Source organism: Xiphophorus maculatus, chromosome 14, assembly GCF_002775205.1.
Source record: "Xiphophorus maculatus strain JP 163 A chromosome 14, X_maculatus-5.0-male, whole genome shotgun sequence".
NCBI lineage: Eukaryota > Metazoa > Chordata > Actinopteri > Cyprinodontiformes > Poeciliidae > Xiphophorus > Xiphophorus maculatus.
This window is the reverse complement of record NC_036456.1, coordinates 8,646,666-8,667,569: the sequence shown is the minus strand read 5'-3', so window position 1 is coordinate 8,667,569 and position 20,904 is coordinate 8,646,666. Positions and strand designations below refer to the sequence as shown.

Sequence of the window (20,904 nt, the reverse complement as noted above, 5' to 3'; positions counted from 1 at the left end):
CCAAAACTCACCAATTTGATAACTTTAAATCAGACATGCCTTATGATCAGACTGACCGAGTTTGAAGCCGATCAATCGAAATCCCTAGGAGGAGTTCGATCAAATACGAAGGCTGTAAACGTCAAACTCGAGGTCCAAAATGGACCTTCAATACAAAATGGCCGACTTCCTGTGATACTTGCACTATGACATTACTTGTAAATTCTGAGCGTCTTAGTGAGCTCTACAACTGTACCGAATTTCAAGTCTCTACGATGAAGTAAGTGAATAGCAATGGGTCTTTTGAAAATTGCTAGGTGGCGCCGTTGAGCCAATTTGTTTGCGATTTTTGCGGCGACCTTAAAATACGAAATTTTTAAACTCCCCGTATGCATCCGCCAAGTTTGGTGAGTTTTTGAATATGCTAAAGCCTCCAAAAAGGCGCCTCTTTGGGGGGGCAGAAAAATAAGAATAATAATAATTAAAGCTGCAAGCAGCCTCGGGCGGCCCTCGCAGCAAGCGCCGCTCCGGCCTATTGGCCACCGCGGGGGTTCCGGCCACCGCAGGAGCTCTCGCATGGTTTAGGGCGAGCTTTCCAAGGAAAAAAACGGCACTTCCTGTTCCGAGGGGGCGGGGCTTAGATGACGTCATAATATGATGACGTAGGATCGACGGGCCTCCCACCAGGATCACTCAGGCCAAGTTTGATGCGGCTCGGTCAAAATATGTGGAATGTAGAGGCAAACGTATACGAACGGCGTTGCCGCCATTGAAAACTCTTGGCACTTTAAAGCAAGCGAGACCAACGTCCTATCTGTCATCCAACACAGAATCACCTTGATTAGGTCAAGAGAGCCATAAACAGAGCTTTCCAAGGAAAAAAACGGCACTTCCGGTTCCGAGGGGGCGGGGCTTAGATGACGTCATAATGTGATGACGTAGGATTGACGGGCAAGCCTCCAGGATCACTCAGGCCAAGTTTGATGCAGCTCGGTCAAAATATGTGGAAGGTAGAGGCAAACGTATACGAACGGCGTTGCCGCCATTGAAAACTGTTGGGACTTTAAAGCAAGCGAGACCAACTTCCTATCTGTCATCCAACACAGAATCACCTTGATTAGGTCAAGAGAGCCATAGATGAATGTTTCCAAGGAAAAAAATAGCACTTCCTGTTCTGAGGGGGCGGGGCTTAGATGACGTCATAATCTGATGACATAGAATTTTCAGGTATCACACCAGCATCACTCAAGCCAAGTTTAGTGCAGCTCGGTCGAAACATGTGGAATCTAGAAGCAAACGTATGGCATCGGCGTTACAGGTCACTTCGCCATGCCGCCGCACACAGCTGCTTCATCTCAGCCGGTCGGGGTTGGAATCCACAACACACCAACATGTCTTCTGTCTCTGCACACAGTTTCATGTTGATTAGGTCAAAGGGCTAAGATAGCGACCGTTCACAGTAAAACATGACACTTCCTGTTCTCAGGGGGCGTCGCCTAAGCGATGTCATAATTTCACCACAGGGTATTTTAGGACACCTATTGATGATCAATAACTGAAAGTTTGGTGTCTCTGTGAGTTTCTGTGCAGGATATATAAGAGTTTGGTGTTTCATGGCGAGTAGGTGAACTTTGACCCCTGGTAACCCCCCTTCAGCAAGCTCATACAGTCACCAATTTGATAACTTTAAATCAGACATGCCTTATGATCAGACTGACCGAGTTTGAAGCCGATCAACCGAAATCCCTAGGAGGAGTTCGATCAAATGCAAAGGCTGTAAACGTCAAACTCGAGGTCCACAATGGACCTTCAATACAAAATGGCCGACTTCCTGTTGGGTTTAGAGCATGGCTCTAAGAAACTTTTTTGTACGTCCCGACAAGATACACATATGTACCAAGTTTCGTAATTCTAGGATAAAGCATGGCTTGGGGCTGTTCATTTAAAATACTCTAGGGGTCGCTATAGAGAAATTAGGCCACGCCCACCAAATTTTGTTATGAATTCCTGTCGGTGGGTGGATAAGGATCCATCCTAGTGAGTTTGGAGCAGCTGGGCCCGAAATTGTGGAATTCAGAGCCAAACGTATGGCAACGGCGTTACAGGTCACTTCGCCACGCCGCCACGCCCACCTGCTATGTCAAAGCCGGTCGGGGTTGGAATCCTCAACACACCAACATGTCTTCTGTCTCTGGACACAGTTTCATGTTGATGAGGTCAAAGGGCTAAGATAGCGACCGTTCACAGTAAAACATGACACTTCCTGTTCTCAGGGGGCGTGGCCTAAGTGATGTCATCATTTCACCACAGGGTATTTTAGGACACCCGATGACGATCAATCAGTGAAAGTTTGGTCCCTCTATGTGTTTTTATATAGGAAATATAAGAGTTTCGTGTTTCATGGCGAGTAGGTGAACTTTGACCCCTGCTAACCCCCCTTCAGCATGCTCCAAAACTCACCAATTTGATAACTTTAAATCAAACATGCCTTATGATCAGACTGACCGAGTTTGAAGTCGATCAATCGAAATCCCTAGGAGGAGTTCGATCAAATACGAAGGCTGTAAACGTCAAACTCGAGGTAAAAAATGGACGTTCAATACAAAATGGCCGACTTTCTGTGATAGTTGGCTTATAACATTCAATGTAAGTTCTGAGTCTTTTGGTGAGCTCTACAAGTGTACCAAATTTCATGTCTCTACGATGAAGTACGTTCATACCATTGTGTCAACAGAAAATTGCTAGTTGCCGCCGTTCAGCAATTTTTTTTGCGATTTTTGCGACAACCTTAAAATTCAAAATTTTTAAATTTTCTAGTCGCCACCGCCAAGTTTGGTGAGTTTTTGAATATGATAAAGCCCCCAAAAAGGCACACGAAGAGGTGGGAAGAATCGTAATAATAATAATAAACAGTACAGATACAATAGGCCTTCGCAGCGCTTTGCTGCTCGGGCCTAATAAACAGTACAGATACAATAGGCCTTCGCAGCGCTTTGCTGCTCGGGCCTAATAATAATAAACAGTACAGATACAATAGGCCTTCGCAGCGCTTTGCTGCTCGGGCCTAATAAAGAAACTTTTCTTGGGAGAATAGCAATAGGTTCCTGCCATTGCTTTGCATGGCAGGCCCCAATAATAATATTAAAGAGACGCTTCTCTCCGACAATAGTAATAGGTTCCTGCCATTGCTTTGCATGGCAGGCCCCAATAATAAAGAAACTTTTCTTGGGAGAATAGCAATAGGTTCCTGCCATTGCTTTGCATGGCAGGCCCCAATTAGGGGTTTAGTGATGCAGATGCAAAATGTTTTGGAGTAAAATATTTTCTGAAAATATTTACTAATGCAACAACATTTTTAATGTTCTGCCTTGGAGCTGTGGATCATTTAAATATGGAGGTTTGTTTGTCAAAACTTGGTTCTCACAATTCATTGATTGATTGATCGCTTCATATTAGTAAAGAACATCTTGGCTACATTAGACTCAGACTTTTTGTATAAACTGTGTTAAATAAGCTACAACCAATCTGTGTGTGATGTTGCTGAAATAATCTAACTGGACTTGAGTTTGAATTGTCAGGTCAGATGTGGAATTTCACCAAAATGATTTTTGGAACAAATAAATTTCCTCCAGCTCTTGTTGATAAGAAACATGATGGAAAATCTAGTTTTTTAGGCTCCTGCAGAGTTTATATTTCTCAGTTTGAAAAAGTAAATGTTAAATTTTGGTGTAGATATTTTTATTAGAACGAGATGATTCCAGAAATAATAAAAAATTCATATTCTATTTTTTAAAATATTGTTCTGATTTTCAAACTCAACAGCTGATAAACCCAGAGCCACCCTGAAGGCAGAGAAAAGAATCATACCAGCAGGGGGCAGTGTTACACTGAACTGCTCTATTGAAGGATCTACTGGCTGGAAGTTCAGGTACACATATAGACGTTATTCTGTAGTTGGATCCTCCAGAAACACAGAACCAGATGGAACCATCAGAGTGTCAGACGGAGGAGAGTTCAGCTGCAGAGGAAGAAGAGGAGACTCATCTTTTCTATCAGAAACCAGTGAAGAGGTCACCATTGAGGAAACTGGTGAGTTTAGTTATCAGGTCATCACCATAACAACACTTGATCTTTGAAACTCAAATTTGTTTCCTAGTTTTTCAGAAAATGTAATTATTAAAATAGAATAATGATTAATCAACAGGACAGAGAAATATTTACAGTTTCAAGATTTGAATTTTTTTTATTTCCACTGAAACCACCAAAGTAATCATGTCAGGATCTGTGTTTTCTGTGTTCATTTAGAGTTTTTTGTGTCCTTAAGTCTCTTCGTTGTCCTGTCCTCCCCTTGATTGTTCCCAGGTGTGTCTCGTCTCTGTGATTACCCTCCTGTGTATTTAACTCCACCTGTGTTCCTTGTTCCTCGTCGGGTCCTCGTCAATGTTACGTCAATGTCGAGTCTAGTTGTCGTTGTTCAGTCTAGTCGTAGTTAGTGTTTCCTTGTGCCTGCTGCTTGTTTGCTGGACTTATTCACCATTAAATCATCATTTCCATCATACCTGGGTCCGCTGCGTCTGCCTCACCACTCTCACCACCCGCACCACACTTATGACAGAAGGACCCGACCAGACCGAAAGGTGAGGCTGCTATTATGGACCCAGCTGGAGTGCGGAGGCGGAGATCCGGCAGGGAGGACAGGGCGCTGGCTGACGCTCTCGCCGAGCTGCAGCGGGAGCTTTTCCGAGGGACAAGACTGGTGTTGGCGCCCCCCGGATTCGGCCCGCGTCGGTTCCTCCGTCCGGGTAGTCAGCGACGTGAGCCGCCGGTGGAGCCGGCCCCTCGTCGCTTTCCGGAAACACCACCTCCGCTGCCTGCCCGGAGACAGCGACGTGAGCCGCCGGTGGAGCCGGCCCCTCGTCGCTTTCCGGAAACACCTCCTCCGCTGTCTGCCCGGAGACAGCGACGTGAGCCGCCGGCAGACCCGGCCCCTCGTCGCTTTCCGGAGCCGCCACCTCCACGGTCAGCCCGGAGACAGCGACGTGAGCCGCCGGCAGACCCGGCCCCTCGTCGCTTTCCGGAGCCGCCACCTCCACGGTCAGCCCGGAGACAGCGACGTGAGCCGCCGGTGGACCCGGCCCCTCGTCGCCTTCCGGAGCTGTCACCCCCGCAGCCGGTTCCAAGGCTTCGCTGCGGCTCGCCCCCGCGGCCGGTTCCAAGGCTTCGCTGCGGCTCGCCCCCGCGGCCGGTTCCAAGGCTTCGCTGCGGCCCGCCCCCGCGGCCGGTTCCAAGGCTTCGCTGCGGCTCGCCCCCGCGGCCGGTTCCAAGGCTTCGCTGCGGCTCGCCTCCGCGGCCGGTTCCAAGGCTCCGCTGCGGCTCGCCTCCGCTGCCGGTTCCCAGGCTCCGCTGCGGCTCGCCTCCGCTGCCGGTTCCCAGGCTCCGCTGCGGCTCGCCCCCGCAGCCGGTTCCCAGGCTTCGCTGCGGCTCGCCCCCGCAGCCGGCCCCGAGGCTCCGCTCCGGCTCACCTCCAGCCGGCGCACCCGAGGCCGAATCAGCCGGCGTTCCAGCCGGCGCACCCGAGGCCGAATCAGCCGGCGTTCCAGCCGGCGCACCCGAGGCCGAATCAGCCGGCGTTCCAGCCGGCGCACCCGAGGCCGAGTCAGCCGGCGTTCCAGCCGGCGTTCCTTCCGAGACTCCCAGTGTTCCTTCCGAGACTCCCAGTGTTCCTTCCGAGACCCAGACCCCCAGCGCTCCGACTCAGACTCCCTGTGTTCCTCCAGAGACTCCCTGTGTTCCTACCGAGACCCAGACCCTCTACGTTCCTTCCGAGACCCCGACTCCCGAGACCCTCTACGTTCCCTCCGAGACCCCGACTCCCGAGACCCTCTACGTTCCTCCTGAGACCCTGACCTTCTGCGTTCCTCCTGAGATCCTGACCTTCTGCGTTCCTCCTGAGACCCTGACCTCCAGCGTTCCTCCTGAGACCCTGACCTCCAGCGTTCCTCCTGAGACCCTGACCTCCTGCGTTCCACCCGAGACCCTGACCTCCTGCGTTCCACCCGAGACCCTGACCTCCTGCGTTCCACCCGAGACCGAGACTCCCTGCGTTCCACCCGAGACCGAGACTCCCTGCGTTCCACCCGAGACCGAGACTCCCTGCGTTCCACCCGAGACTGAGACTCCCTGCGTTCCACCCGAGACCGAGACTCCCTGCGTTCCACCCGAGACCGAGACCCCCTGCGTTCCACCCGAGACCGAGACCCCCTGCGTTCCACCCGAGACCGAGACTCCCTGCGTTCCACCCGAGACCGAGACTCCCTGCGTTCCACCCGAGACCGAGACCCCCAGCGTTCCGACCGAGACCCCCTGTGCTCCACCAGAGACCCTGCCTCGGGGGGCTCGTCGTCGCCGTCTGTGGGCGGCCCCCGGGACTCATCGCCACCTCCAGCGCCGCGGACGGCCGCCGGACGGCCTCCGTGGTTCCCGCCTCCAGCGCCGCGGACGGCCGCCGGACGGCCTCCGTGGTTCCCGCCTCCAGCGCCGCGGATGGCCGCCGGACCGCCTCCGTGGTTCCCGCCTCCAGCGCCGCGGACGGCCGCCGGACCGCCTCCGTGGTTCCCGCCTCCAGCGCCGCGGACGGCCGCCGGACCGCCTCCGTGGTTCCCGCCGCCGCGGACGACCGCCGGACCACCTCCGTGGTTCCTGCCTCCTTTGCCTCCGCCCACCCTGTGGGTAGTTTTTTGTTTGTTTTTGGACTCTTGGCCCTTCTTGTGTTTCCGCCCACGATGGTGGGTTGTTTTTTGTTTTTCTGGACTCTGGCCCCCCGTCCAGCGCCCCTCCGCCCACCCTTGTTGTGTTTTTGTTTTTTTTTTAGGCGTCTGGTAGCCGCCCTTGAGGGGGGGGTACTGTCAGGATCTGTGTTTTCTGTGTTCATTTAGAGTTTTTTGTGTCCTTAAGTCTCTTCGTTGTCCTGTCCTCCCCTTGATTGTTCCCAGGTGTGTCTCGTCTCTGTGATTACCCTCCTGTGTATTTAACTCCACCTGTGTTCCTTGTTCCTCGTCGGGTCCTCGTCAATGTTACGTCAATGTCGAGTCTAGTTGTCGTTGTTCAGTCTAGTCGTAGTTAGTGTTTCCTTGTGCCTGCTGCTTGTTTGCTGGACTTATTCACCATTAAATCATCATTTCCATCATACCTGGGTCCGCTGCGTCTGCCTCACCACTCTCACCACCCGCACCACACTTATGACAAATCAGATGTTATCAAGAATTTAATCTGATCTCAAATATTAAAAATTAATAACATCCTGCTGTAAAACATGTTCATCAAACTATAGAAAGTTTTTTTTCTACTTTTTTGTTAAATATATCTTCAATTGGATTCTGATGTATTTAAACTGTTAACATTTTCAGTTAAGTTTCTGATTTACACAGTTTAACAAATGATTTACTTTACTATAAATATTTTGACACTTGCACAGAGTAAATATCTGCTTCTTCATATCATTTTATATGTTCAGGTTTGTATTATTTCTATTAATTTCCAAACCTGATATTTCTTTATGTGAACAGTTTCTAAGCCGACTGTGATCCTGCAACCAGGCTGGTCTCTGAACGAAGATAAAGTCTATCTGGAGTGTGAAATCCAGAAACGAGCTCAGTGGACGTATGAATGGAGAAAAAACAATTTCAATTATAATCCAACACCCAGGATCATCACAGCTGACAGTGGAGATTATAGCTGTAAAGGAACAAGTGACTATTTCTTAACACAGTGGAGTGATGTCATCACATTAACTATCTGTAAGTTATTAACTTTTGACCTACAATAATCAAGCAAGCAACATTAAAATAGCTTAAACAAATGAGCATAAAAGCAGCTGCTGCAGTTGAACACATTTAGCTTCTTAAGTAAAAACACATTTGCCCAAATGATCAGAATATGCCTCTATTTGGTGAAAATGTAATTATTAATATAACATTTTATGGATGAATATGTTTGCTGTGTAAGTGTTTGAAACTCTTAATTTCTTTCTGCTTTGCTACAAGTGAAGCTGATGTCATTTTATTTTGAAAGGTTCTTATTAAATAAAACAAAAACTAATCTTAAAGGAGCTGCTGGACAGTTTGGAAGAAACATTGATACTTTTTAAGTGATTTTAGAAAGTAGCTTCTCTCAGGAAAAGTGTTAAATTAACACTTAAATTTTACTCTGGACTGTTGTGGTAAACTGCTAACCAGATATTTATTTCTTTAGCTCCCAATAAACCCAGTTTGATTCTGCAATCCAACTGGTCTCAGATATATGAAGGAGAGAAAGTCACTCTGAGATGTGAGATCCAGGGAGGAACTGAGTGGACGTATGAATGGAGATCAACCAATAGAAACTTTCCATCATCCAGTGAATACAACATCATATCAGCTACTCATTACTACAGTGGAGAACACAGCTGCAGAGGAAATAGAGGGTTTTCCTTTACACCATGGAGTAATGTTGTTAAAATAACTGTAGGTAAGTTGATTATTTATTACTGACAAGTGATCATTTTTAATGACAGTAGCAGGGCCGTGCAGAGACCTATGGAGGGGCAGAGGCTCAAATTTAAAAAAGGGGCACATTGAACAAAAACTCCATACAACAACACAGCAACAACCCATGTTTATCAATAATCTAATTGGATTCTACTGTATCATTGCTATCATGTTCGGAAATGCAAAGCAAATATAATCTATATTTTCCCCAACAGGTATAAAGTTTCTGTTTCTGCTGCTGACAGTCCTGGAGGGCTGAGCTGATCTGAGACTGTATCTGTTAAACAGACCAGAGGAGAGAAGGTCAAAGGTTATGAAGTTATGAAATAAGCAAAATTGCTGCCATTTTACTAATGAAGCCATAATAATATCTATTCAACCTCTAGAACAACCTGGCTGCAGAATGATTTATAGATGAAAAAGCTCCAAGGGGTTAACTCTATATAATAGCTTGATGTTAAACCTCTGAGATCTAGAATTATAAGACTGAGATATCAAGGCAAAGAAAACTCAGTAGCTGCTGGTAGGGGCCATTCAGGGGCCTCCAGACATTCAGGGGCCTCCAGACATTCAGGGGCCCCTAGAAATGGTTTAATTGTAACACAGACCTTTGGGGACATTTTGATTCATTTCATTGTGGCATGTTTGGCTTTTTGCTGCGGTTCTAATTATTGCGACAATATTTTCTCTGATGTTTATTTTGTGACTCTAAATGGGCCGAATCTTCCTTTAACACTTGAGGTTCTGCAGTAACTTCTATTTACAGCCCCGAACCTCCAGCCCAGATCCAGTCAGCAGCGGCTTTAACCTGCCTGGTAGAAACGTTAAGGAGAAGCAGAGAAAACAGAGAGCAGGTGGTACCAGGTGGTACCAGGTGATACTGGGGCTTTGATCTGTGTTGCGACCCGCGGTGACAGTCGGTACCGTGTCTTATATCAGTATGTCTGATATAAGGACAGACATTCTTTCTATCTGTCAGTGGACCGACTCAAGCTGCCTGTAGTGAACCGGGCTTTTAGCAGAATGATGAAGTTAAAGTCAGAAGTTTTCTCTGCAGCTGAAGCATTTCTGAGTTTATGGGCGAGGCGGGTTTTGTCCCGCTATTGCAAGGACGATTATCAAAATATAAATAGAAACAGTTTTTCTAACGTCAGACATACGTTTTTATTCACAAACCAGTGAATGAAAAAATATTCTTGCCCATTATTTGATAGTTAGAGGGCACAGATCCTCCTCCTCACCATGGACCCGGAGTCTGAACAACATGGAGGCTCTGAGAGTCATTATTAGACTGAGGGCAGAAAGAATAGTTTATTTTTCCTAAATTATTATATTTAGCTAAATATTATTGCTGAGGGGCACAAACAGGCCTTCTGACATACAGATTAAAAATAAAAATAATTTTAAAAAAAATTTTGAAGCTGAAAATTATTGTGAGATGTATAACAGCTTTAGGCCAACCTTTAATTTCTTTATATTTTATTACAATAGATTAAAATTTTCTGAACATCTTTGAAGGAAATTTCTATATATTAAAGAAGCCAAAGTCCAAAGAAAATGTCTGAAAGAGTTTCAGAAAGTTTTTAGAGACATCGATCAAAGTCATCTTAGAGTTCAGTGATACAAGGAATAAAGATTCAATAGATTATATTGATCAGTGTTTCTAGTCCCTGATTTATGTGATAAGAGGAAAATGAAAGTGTTGAATGAAATAAAATTCACATTATAAGAATACAATAGTGTAAAAATATAATGTTACTGAAAAAGGAAGTAAAATATCAAAGTTAAGGTTAAACCAGAGGGAGCATCTGTTATTATTATTACTATGGTTATTACTTCAATTTCAATATATAACTATATTAACCCTTTAAGGGACATAAAACGAAGATAAAAGAGAGAGGTTGTGGTTAAAAGTTTGACCCAGTTTCAAATCTCTCTCCAGTGTCTCCCCCTCAGCCTGTCCTCTCTGTGTCTCCATCATGGCCGAATCCTGGAGCCTCAGTGACTCTGAGCTGTGAGGGTTTGAAGCTTCAATCAGCAGGATGGAGGTTCTTCTGGTATAAAGATGTTCCTGATCCATCCAGCAACTCCTACAGCATTGAGCTGCTGCCTGGCAGCACCAATGGGACTGAGCAGAACTCCTTCATCATTAATGGACCGACTCACACAGGAAAATTTCTGTGCAGAGCAAAAAGAGAAGAACAAGACACTTATTACAGTAAACCAAAGTTTGTCTGGTCTGCAGGTCAGAGATGAATTAAAAAATTGATCATTGGAGGCTGTTAAACATTCACAGATAAAATAAAACTTGTTTTTGTAAAAGACAAAATAATTATTTCCTCTATGGTAGTTTGTTTATTTGACTTGCTGAAATGTTTGCTGTAATCTTTATTACTATAGAAACAACCATTTTAATGAAACATTTTAAAGATGTTTCTGTTCTCAGATGAAATCCTGTCTTGTTTTCAGATCCTCGTCCAGCAGCTTCTCTCTCAGTGAATCCTGACAGAGTTCAACACTTCAGATCTGACTCTGTGTCTCTGAGCTGTGAGGGAAACTCTACTGAGTGGAGACTGATGAGGATTATAGAAAGAGAAGGACTGTCAGACTTTACCTGCTCCCACTGGGGGACTGGATCTACATGCACCATTAACATTTCCTGGAATAATGATGGAGTGTTCTGGTGTGAGTCAATATCTGGAGAGTTTAGCAACGCTGTCAACATCACTGTACAGGGTAAGATCTGGTTTATTATGGGTTTTTTTTCTTTTAACCTCTTTTTGCATTTATAAATCATAAATATATTTATTATTGTAAAAATATGTTTAGTCCAAGGTTAAATCATAAAAAAACGAATTATGCAAAAAAAAATTGCCTAGATTAATTTCTGACTTCTATTCCCTTATAACTACTATTAATGTTCTAAAGGTTGTTTTTTTATATATCAGGACTCTATTTAAAAAAGGTTATATATATATATATATATAAAAATTCCCTTCTCACCCACCACGGGTGGTTCTTATCCTCTGAGCTCGGGTCCTCTACCAGAGGCCTGGGAGCTTGAGGGTTCTGCGCAGTATCTTGGCTGTGCCAAGGACTGCACATTTCTGGACTGAGATGTCTGATGTTGTTCCTGGGATCTGTTGTAGCCATTGGTCCAGTTTGGGGGTGACTGCCCCGAGGGCCCCGATGACCACAGGCACCACTGTGGTCTTCACCTTCCAGGCCCTCTCCAGTTCCTCCCTGAGGCCCTGGTATTTCTCTAGTTTCTCGTGCTCCTTTTTCCTGATGTTGCAGTCGCTTGGTATTGCTACATCTATCACAACGGCTTTCCTCTGTTGTTTATCCACTACGACAATGTCTGGTTGGTTCGCCATTACCATTTTGTCTGTCTGGATCTGGAAGTCCCACAGGATCTTAGCTCTGGTGTTCTCCGCCACCTTTGGGGGTGTTTCCCACTTTGATCTCGGGGTTTCCAGTCCATATTCTGCACAGATGTTTCTGTGCAGAATATGGACAGAAACAGTCCCTGCTGTTATGTGCTGGACTGTCTCAGGGGCCTCCTTGCACAACCTACACCTTGGGTCTTGTCTGGTGTGGTATATCTGGGCCTCTATTGCTCTGGTGTTTAGGGCCTGTTCCTGGGCGGCCAGGATGAGGGCCTCTGTGCTGTCCTTGAGTCCAGCTTTTTCCAGCCATTGGTAGGATTTACTGATATCAGCCACTTGGGTTATTTGCTGGTGGTACATCCCATGTAGGGGCTTGTCCTGCCATGATGGTATCTCTGGCACCTCAACCTCCGTTCCCTGTTGTCTGAGATATTCACTGAGCACATTGTCTGTTGAGGCTTTGTCCCTGATGTATTTATGGATCTTAGTTGTTTCGTCCTGGACTGTGGTTCTCACACTCACTAGTCCTCTGCCTCCTTCCTTGCGGCTCGTGTACAGTCTCAGGGTTCAGGTTCAGGTTCAGGCCTATGCAGAACAGTAGCGGGGACAGAGCATATATGCCACATTTGATGGACACTTGTGCAAGTGGTTTGCAGTTGGCTTTTCCACAGTTTCATCGAGTTTGCAATGAAGGCTCTCAGAGTCCTGTTGATGTTATACATCTCTAAGCATTCAATGCAGGCCCTGGTGCTGTCCAGTTTTTCATACTTGGACATCTGTCACAGTGATGGTTACCAAGGCTTGCTCAGGGAGGTTATTATGGTCCTCTCGTTGAGAGATCAACCACTGTGCATGGTTGATCTCCCACTGTGCATTGCTGTTGTGGGCCTCTGTTTGGCAGTTTCGAGTGCTTCAGGTATGGGCATCTGCCTGTACTTTCTGGGTACTGGTCTTTTCATTGTACCCTTGTGGAGCTCTGACAGTTGGCTCACTTCCCTCCTTGATACCTTGATTTTAGCCTCTAACCGTCTTTTCCATGGTGGGTATTGGGTCTCATGGCTGCTCTTATAGCCAAGTGTCTCAAGGATCACTGATGCTGAGTTGTAGATCAGGTTTCTGTTATGGTGTTGGTAGGGATTGTTCTCAATGCTGCATTCACATTCTCAATGATCTCTGATGGTACTTCACTCAGCCGTTGTAATTGGCGCCGAGGAGGTCTGGTTGTCATTCGGGTCATGATTTTCTCTCTCAGGTCAGCAGCCGTCTCGTTCAGCTCTGATTCGCTCATTGGGGCCGTGTATCCCCTGACTGGGTGGGGACTTGTAGTTAAGTCCCCACAGTTCTGACATCCAGGTTCCTCCTTTTTGCCGTAGCATTTGTGTTGTATCTCGTCAATCTCAAGTTGTGATAGCAGTTGCCGTTTGCGGATGTTGGAACACTGAGCTACTAGTTGTTTAGCGCTTAGTGTTGACTGGGGATGTCGAAGTAACCATTCCTTCACCAGTCTTTGCATGTAACCTCTCTGATTAGGGTTACTTGAGTAGTAGCATTCCAACAGATCCACATTTTCATCTCTCGCCCATTTCCGTCTTGTTCCAGTAGCCCATTTGTCATCAAGGTGCTCTGGTTCCCCAACACCTGACGCAGACCTTGTTTGGCCGGGCGACGTCTGAGCCGGCATGTCATGCATTTTTGTGTCTCTCATGGTATGAGGTAGGCAGTAGCTTGAAGGGTCTTGCCTAAGGACCCAGACTGGATTCGAACCTCTGGAACCTCTCGGGTGATATACTGATGCCTTATCTATTGAGCTATCCAGCCAGCTATATATATATATATATATATATATATATATATATATATATATATATATATATATTTAAAAGTAAACATTCAGATTAAAATATTGATTTTGTTATTCTTGATCTAAATTGTTTCCAATCAATTGTTCTGCTGCTCATAAAAAGCTAAAATTTTCTTTTCTTAGGAAAACAGAATAACACCAGATTATATTTTGGAGTATAACACATTCAAATTATTTTATATTTTATATTTATTGCCTGTTGGTCAGATTTTTAGAAAATTCAACATTTCGTTTTATTGCTTTGCGGATGACGTCCAGATTTATTTGCCCCTAAAACTACTAAATGGTAAAAATGAATCTCTATAGATATTAATAGATTGTTTAGCTGAAGTTAGATCATGAATGGATCTAAATTTTCTTCACCTCAATCATAGCAAAACTCAAGTCCTATTATTTGGTCAAAACCTTCACACTAAAAATCCAGATTTGATTCTTGGTTCTTTTGCTCCGTTTTGTTGGACTTCAGCCAGGAATCTTGGTTTTATTTTTGATAGATGTTTAAAATTCGACAACAAGTTAGTTCAGTTGTTAAATCAGGTTTTTATCACTGGTGGATTTTAGCAAAAGTGAAATCTTATTTTTGTTTTAAGGATTTTATTATCCATCCCTTCATTACATCTGGATTGGATTATTGTAATTCTTTATATAAAGGCCTGGATAAATCCCTTATCCAGCGTCTTCAAGTGATCCAGAACGCAGCAGCTCGGCTTCTTACAGGAACCAGGAAGCGTGACCATATAAGGCCCGTAACGGCCTCCTTACACTGACTGCCTGTTTCGTATCGAATAGATTTTATGATTCTTTTAACAACTTATAAAGTTTTAAATGGGTTAGCCCCTCCTTATCTTCAGGATCTTTTGAAATTTCATTCTGTGTCCAGAACTTTAAGACCCAATAATCAGCTGCTATGTTCCTCAGACTCGACTTAAGAGAAAAGGAGATCAGGCTTTCTCCATCGCTGCTCCTATTCTCTGGAATAATCTACCTTTCCAGATTAGATCTGCCCACAGCCTGGATTATTTTAAATCACTTCTTAAAACTCATTTTTGTTCTTTGGCATTTAATTGAGGCCTGATATTGTAGCTCTTCTGTTATGATGGTTTTTTTGCTTACTATTATTATTTAAATATTATATATTCTTTTCTTGTATTGTTTCTCTTTTTCTTTTCATCAACTTATTTTAATGTGTTTTTTTGTGCATCACTTCTTTTAAATCTGTTTTTAAAATATGTTTTAATGTTTATTTCCACTTGTGATTTGATGATTTATCTTTGGTGATGAGCTCAGCATTTTTCTCAGATTCTCCATCAGATTCAAACTGAGACTCTGGTTGGACGACTCCAAAACAATTTCTCCAAACATCTACAGTAAAATAACTATTATATTAGTTCATTACATTATTTTCTGTGAACAAACTTGTCATCATGTCGACTAAAAAGGAGAAATGATGAAACGTGACTACAAATACATTTTTGGTTGAAGAATCAAACATTTAATTTCTGAATCAAAAATCAATTGAAAGCATAAAGCAGCTTAAATGGATGTTATTCACCTGAATATTCTCTGATTGTTTTACAGATGATTATCGTTATGGTGTTATCCTGGTGAGCCCTGTTCATCCTGTGACTGAAGGAGATCCTGTTACTCTGAGCTGCAGATATAAAAAACAAAAACTTCTCTCCAATGTGTTTTTCTATCATAATAATAAACTCATCAATAATGACGGCAGAGAGGAGCTGAAGATCTCTGCAGTGTCAAAGTCAGATGAAGGTTTCTACAAATGTCAACATTCAGGAAAAGAGTCACCAAGGAGCTGGATGTCTGTTAGAGGTGAGGAGGATTAAAATGTTGAATTAATTTTATTCATTAATATAATTAAACTTGAATTTAGGAACAAGATAAAGACCAAGAATGTTTATGAATATGTGCTGAAGATTTTTATCTGTGTTCAAGTTTGAAATCACATTTTTACAAAACAGACGATACTGACATGAAATCTGATGCTATTTAAGATTTATTCATTTTTAATATTTTTTATTTCCAGTAACTGTATCCAGTCCTGTCAGTTCTTCATTTCCTGTCATGTTGATCGTTGGACCAGTTGTTGGAATCGTTCTCATTATTCTCATTATTCTCCTGATCTTGTTGTGGCGCTGCAGACGGTCCAAAGGTGAAACTTTTTTCTCCTCACAGTGGATCAGATTGTTCATTCATAATCACTTTAATTATTCAGATATGGACATTCATTCTTTTGTGAAACAAACTAGAAGCAGGATGATTTGAATAATCAAAATACATTTATTTTTTATCAGATCTGTGCTGCATAAGGTGAGTAGATTACATCTTTTTCTTCTCCCTATTATAAATCATCATTGCATATATAAGATATAGATGAATGTAATGTATTTATTGTGTTTCAGGTCAAAGGGCTCAGAGGTCAGAGGTCAGAGCTCCACCACAAACCAGCCTGAAGGTTGTGAATATAAATCCCTTTCTCATGGTCAGAGTTTTATTAATGTGTTTTTGTTTAGAATGACAGATGAACACAATCAGTTCCTCTTTGTTTTGGCATTGACCTGTTTTTCACCTGAACTCCAGATATTGTTCTTTTAATGCTGCTTTAGACAGAATGCTTGGTCATTAGCTCCAGATGTTTGTGTGACTGATGTGAGCAACAGATGTTCTGTCAAGTTCTCATTGTAAAGGGTTGTGAGAGGAGTCAATGCTAAGACATGTTGTGTTTGTTTGTCGTTCTCTGTTTCTGTCTGCTGTGATCTAAATGCCTGAAGGATTTCAGCTTGGAGTCCTGAGGGAAAACTATTGTTTCATTCCTCTAACAAAGTGAAAAATGTTTTTTTTAGCAGTTTTATGGGACTGGACATGATAAAATGTCTAAATTTAATTAACCTGAGTTTGTTAGCTGTACGTTTTAATTAGCTTTATGTTATTTTGTTATGTGTGTAAATGTCCAATTGAACATTTATTACGATTCTGTTGTATATTTTAAATGTGCTGCTGTTTAGATCAAACTGTTCATGTCAAAGAGGAATCTCAGTCTGATTTTCTATTCTAAAGAAAATTTACTTTTGCTGTTTATTATTAAATTACAATGATCCTTTTTTTCCTCCTTTCATTCACTTCAGGTAATGAGATGATCGGCTCGGCTGAAGCTTCTGGACATGGTAGATCAAATCTTTTTTAATATGTTTTAGGTTAAATAATTGTGTGATTTACAGATGAGTAAATATATATATTTTTTAAAATCTGTAATATTTCAGCAGCAGATGAAGCCCCAGAGGTTACATACTCTCTCATTGAAATGAAATCCTTTAGGAAAGACAGTGAGTCCCACTTATATACAATATATAGCCTGAGAAAATGATTCAGAATGGTTTTATCCTACATGTTGGTGACTATTGTATTATTTTCCCAGGGAGACAAGGTGGACCAGAAGAGGGCGCTGTTTACTCTGAGGTGAAAACAGGAGCTGCAGGTAAAGCTTCATGAATGATACAATAGTTGATAAAGTTTATTTCTCTGCAACAGTCGGAGATTATTGGTTCCCAAAAGTTTCAGCTTCCAGCCTAAAAAATAATGTATGAGACTTTTGACTCCAATTTACTTCCGATTACACGTATCACTAATAAATCATCTTAATAGTCTATAATATTAGGAGCATAAACATGCTTTTAATATATTTATAAATAGCTTAGATTTATTTCTGAGAAGCTCCAAAAACAGATTATAATCTAGATTGCAATGAAAGATGATTTAGTTTCTGAACATCTCACCTTCTTAGTGTTTTTCTCTTTGCTCTCTGTCTGTATTATAATCCATCAGCTCTATATGAAGGAACATAAATGAGTCAAATGTTTCCTGAAACCCGTTTCCTCTTTCCAGACTCGACTCAAACCTTTGCTGTGATCGACCATCAGGAGACAGTCAAGAAAAAAGCTCAGGACAAAGGTCAGCATTTATCTTTAGTTCTTATTGAGCATACTTTAAAAAAAAAAACATTCTACAGAATTAAATGTGTTGGAATATTTTTTATTCATTTTTTCGCTTTTATTTTAGATTTGATGTTTTAAATAAATCTCTTCCTTGACAGGGAAGTCGGGTCCTGCAGCAGCGGAGGCAGCAGTTTATTCTGAAATCAGATCAGCACCAGCTGTGGAAAACAGTGCTGCCATGTAGGCTGCAGGCTCTGAGTTTATCCTGCAGTCTATTACAAGACTCACAACAACTGCTTTGATCACACAATATTTTTATCCGTCATAAGAAATCTCCTAGAGAATCTGTATTGATCACTCAAAGAATAATTCTCTGAGATCCAAATCGTCAGATGTGCTTAAACTTTAGTAAAGGTTTTGCAATGCAACATTTTATAAAGACTCACAAATCGTTTTTTTTTAACACAACGCAAATTGTGAATTGTTTTGTGTTTATTTTTTTCTAGAAGTATGTTGCAATTAAAGTTACTAAATTTGATTTGGAACAGTTTGATTTGGTTTCATGTGAAGCAACTTTGCTTCACATTTAACTATTTATATCAAAAACTTGTGACTGTATTTTTATCGTCAAGCACGTTGTAAATTAAGTAGATTGATCATTTGAATGCAACACATAAAATCAATATAAGATGTTAGACATAATTGGGCACAATAGTGATTAAAATGATTTTTACAGTCTCAGGTAAATAGATTGTTTTATTAATGCTACTTGTAACTGAGCGACATTTATTAGATATATATCTTTGCTCTTTTGTTATTATAGTATTTCAGTTGAAGCTTAAACCTGCACACTTGCTGCTAGATGGAGTTTTTACACCTTAACAGCTTGACGACAGGAAAGTACTGAACTTTATGCAATCTTTGGTATGTGTAGAATATGCATCTATAGGCAACTTGCAGCTCACATTTGTGAAATAACTCTAACCAATAATGTTTATTGGTTGAGCAGCAGCAGCTGAATTGATTCATTTTCTGTTTCAAATGATGAAATAGAAATAAGTAAAATATGGGATCTTTTTATCTATTCTTGTTGCTTTAAGTTAGTTTGCAGTAGAGTTATGCTCCTTCACAATATCCGGATTTTTTGTATATTTTGGAATTAGATATATATAGCAAGCATGTTGACTTTTATTAAAAATATATTCATTCATAAGTTCTAAATATGTCTCTTAGTTTTTATATCTGCATGGACTTCAGCGATTTCTCTCGGTAGTGATTTTTGTTTTTGCTTGTGTGCTGAAATAAAAGTAACATCATCAATGGCTTGTTCAATTTTTTGGGCTTGTCATCTTTTGGTTAATTTCAATATTCACTGCCGGTGATGCTTTATATATATATATATATAGATATATATACACTGCTCAAAAAAATAAAGGGAACACTGAAATAACACATCCTAGATCTGAATGAAAGAAATATTCTCATTGAATACTTTGTTCTGTACAAAGTTGAATGTGCTGACAACAAAATCACACAAAAATCATCAATGGAAATCAAATTTATTAACCAATGGAGGCCTGGATTTGGAGCCACACACAAAATTAAAGTGAAATAACACTACACGCTGATCCAACTTTAATGTAATGTCCTTAAAACAAGTCAAAATGAGGCTCAGTATTGTGTGTGGCCTCCACGTGCCTGTATGACCTCCCTACAACGCCTGGGCATGCTCCTGATGAGGTGGCGGATGGTCTCCTGAGGGATCTCCTCCCAGACCTGGACTAAAGCATCCGCCAACTCCTGGACAGTCTGTGGTGCAACGTGACTTTGGTGGATGGAGCGAGACATGATGTCCCAGATGTGCTCAATCGGATTCAGGTCTGGGGAACGGGCTGGCCAGTCCATAGCTTCAATGCCTTCATCTTGCAGGAACTGCTGACACACTCCAGCCACATGAGGTCTAGCATTGTCCTGCATTAGGAGGAACCCAGGGCCAACCGCACCAGCATATGGTCTCACAAGGGGTCTGAGGATCTCATCTCGGTACCTAATGGCAGTCAGGCTACCTCTGGTGAGCACATGGAGGGCTGTGCGGCCCTCCAAAGAAATGCCACCCCACACCATTACTGACCCACTGCCAAACCAGTCATGCTGAAGGATGTTGCAGGCAGCAGACCGCTCTCCATGGCGTTTCCAGACTCTGTCACGTCTGTCACATGTGCTCAGTGTGAACCTGCTTTCATCTGTGAAGAGCACAAGGCGCCAGTGACGAATTTGCCAATCCTGGTGTTCTCTGGCAAACGCCAAGCGTCCTGCACGGTGTTGGGCTGTGAGCACAACCCCCATCTGTGGACGTCGGGCCCTCATACCATCCTCATGGAGTCGGTTTCTAACCGTTTGTGCAGACACATGCACATTTGTGGCCTGCTGGAGGTCATTTTGCAGGGCTCTGGCAGTGCTCCTCCTGTTCCTTCTTGCACAAAGGCGGAGGTAGCGGTCCTGCTGCTGGGTTGTTGCCCTCCTACGGCCTCCTCCACGTCTCCTGGTGTACTGGCCTGTCTCCTGGTAGCGCCTCCAGCCTCTGGACACTACGCTGACAGACACAGCAAACCTTCTTGCTAGTGATGTTACGTGATGTGCCGAGGCTTCGAGGCGTGTGTCGAGTAATGGAGGGGGCGTTTCCGTAAAGCGCGTATCGAGGCTTGCTTCATTTAGGGGAGGAGCCAAAAACGATGACGTCCGAAGCCTCGCTGCCTGGCTGTACCACGTGACTGCTTCGGGAAGTGGCTCAGAGTTTGGCGCGGGGTTTGACAGCTTTAAAAACCCCACAGGCTCCATTCAAAATGTGGGTTGTTGTAGGCGAGTTGCGGTCAGTTGAGAGAGCGGATAGAGTTTTGATAGTTTGGATAGCAGAGTTTGGATAGTGGTTATTTAGTTTGAGACAGTTAGTTTGGTGTTTGGAGAGTTTAGGAGAGAGATAGATAGATAGATAGATAGATAGATAGATAGATAGATAGATAGATAGATAGATAGATAGATAGATAGATAGATAGATAGATAGATAGATAGATAGATAGATAGATAGATAGATAGATAGGAGATTTAGGAGCGCGAGGACAGGATAGGAGTAGGATGGAGCCGGCGAGAAAGAGGAGGATTTCCCCTATGTGGGAACATTTCGATTTGATAAGCCCTAACAA

At 43.1% G+C, this 20,904-nt stretch overlaps 2 protein-coding genes across 3 annotated transcripts in view; both read left to right on the top strand.

Moving 5' to 3' along the window:
- The window catches only part of LOC111610869 (titin-like), a 70,091-nt gene extending 51,097 nt beyond the window's left edge, over positions 1 to 18,994 (top strand). The window contains exons 6-19 of one of the 2 annotated variants that reach the window (XM_023345914.1): positions 3,802 to 4,068; positions 7,545 to 7,775; positions 8,230 to 8,484; positions 10,447 to 10,749; positions 10,974 to 11,240; positions 15,333 to 15,584; positions 15,799 to 15,924; positions 16,067 to 16,082; positions 16,175 to 16,227; positions 16,898 to 16,936; positions 17,033 to 17,095; positions 17,188 to 17,247; positions 17,655 to 17,720; positions 17,863 to 18,994. In XM_023345914.1, the coding sequence (XP_023201682.1) occupies positions 3,802 to 4,068; positions 7,545 to 7,775; positions 8,230 to 8,484; positions 10,447 to 10,749; positions 10,974 to 11,240; positions 15,333 to 15,584; positions 15,799 to 15,924; positions 16,067 to 16,082; positions 16,175 to 16,227; positions 16,898 to 16,936; positions 17,033 to 17,095; positions 17,188 to 17,247; positions 17,655 to 17,720; positions 17,863 to 17,948 (2,084 nt within the window). In that variant the 3' untranslated portion in view covers positions 17,949 to 18,994. Of the gene's footprint in view, positions 1 to 3,801; positions 4,069 to 7,544; positions 7,776 to 8,229; positions 8,485 to 10,446; positions 10,750 to 10,973; positions 11,241 to 15,332; positions 15,585 to 15,798; positions 15,925 to 16,066; positions 16,083 to 16,174; positions 16,255 to 16,897; positions 16,937 to 17,032; positions 17,096 to 17,187; positions 17,248 to 17,654; positions 17,721 to 17,862 lie in introns of both variants that reach the window. The other variant, XM_023345913.1, reaches the window with a different exon arrangement.
- Positions 1 to 20,904, top strand: part of LOC111610872 — a 289,364-nt gene that overhangs the window by 104,264 nt on the left and 164,196 nt on the right. The gene's annotated exons all lie outside the window — the stretch shown is intronic.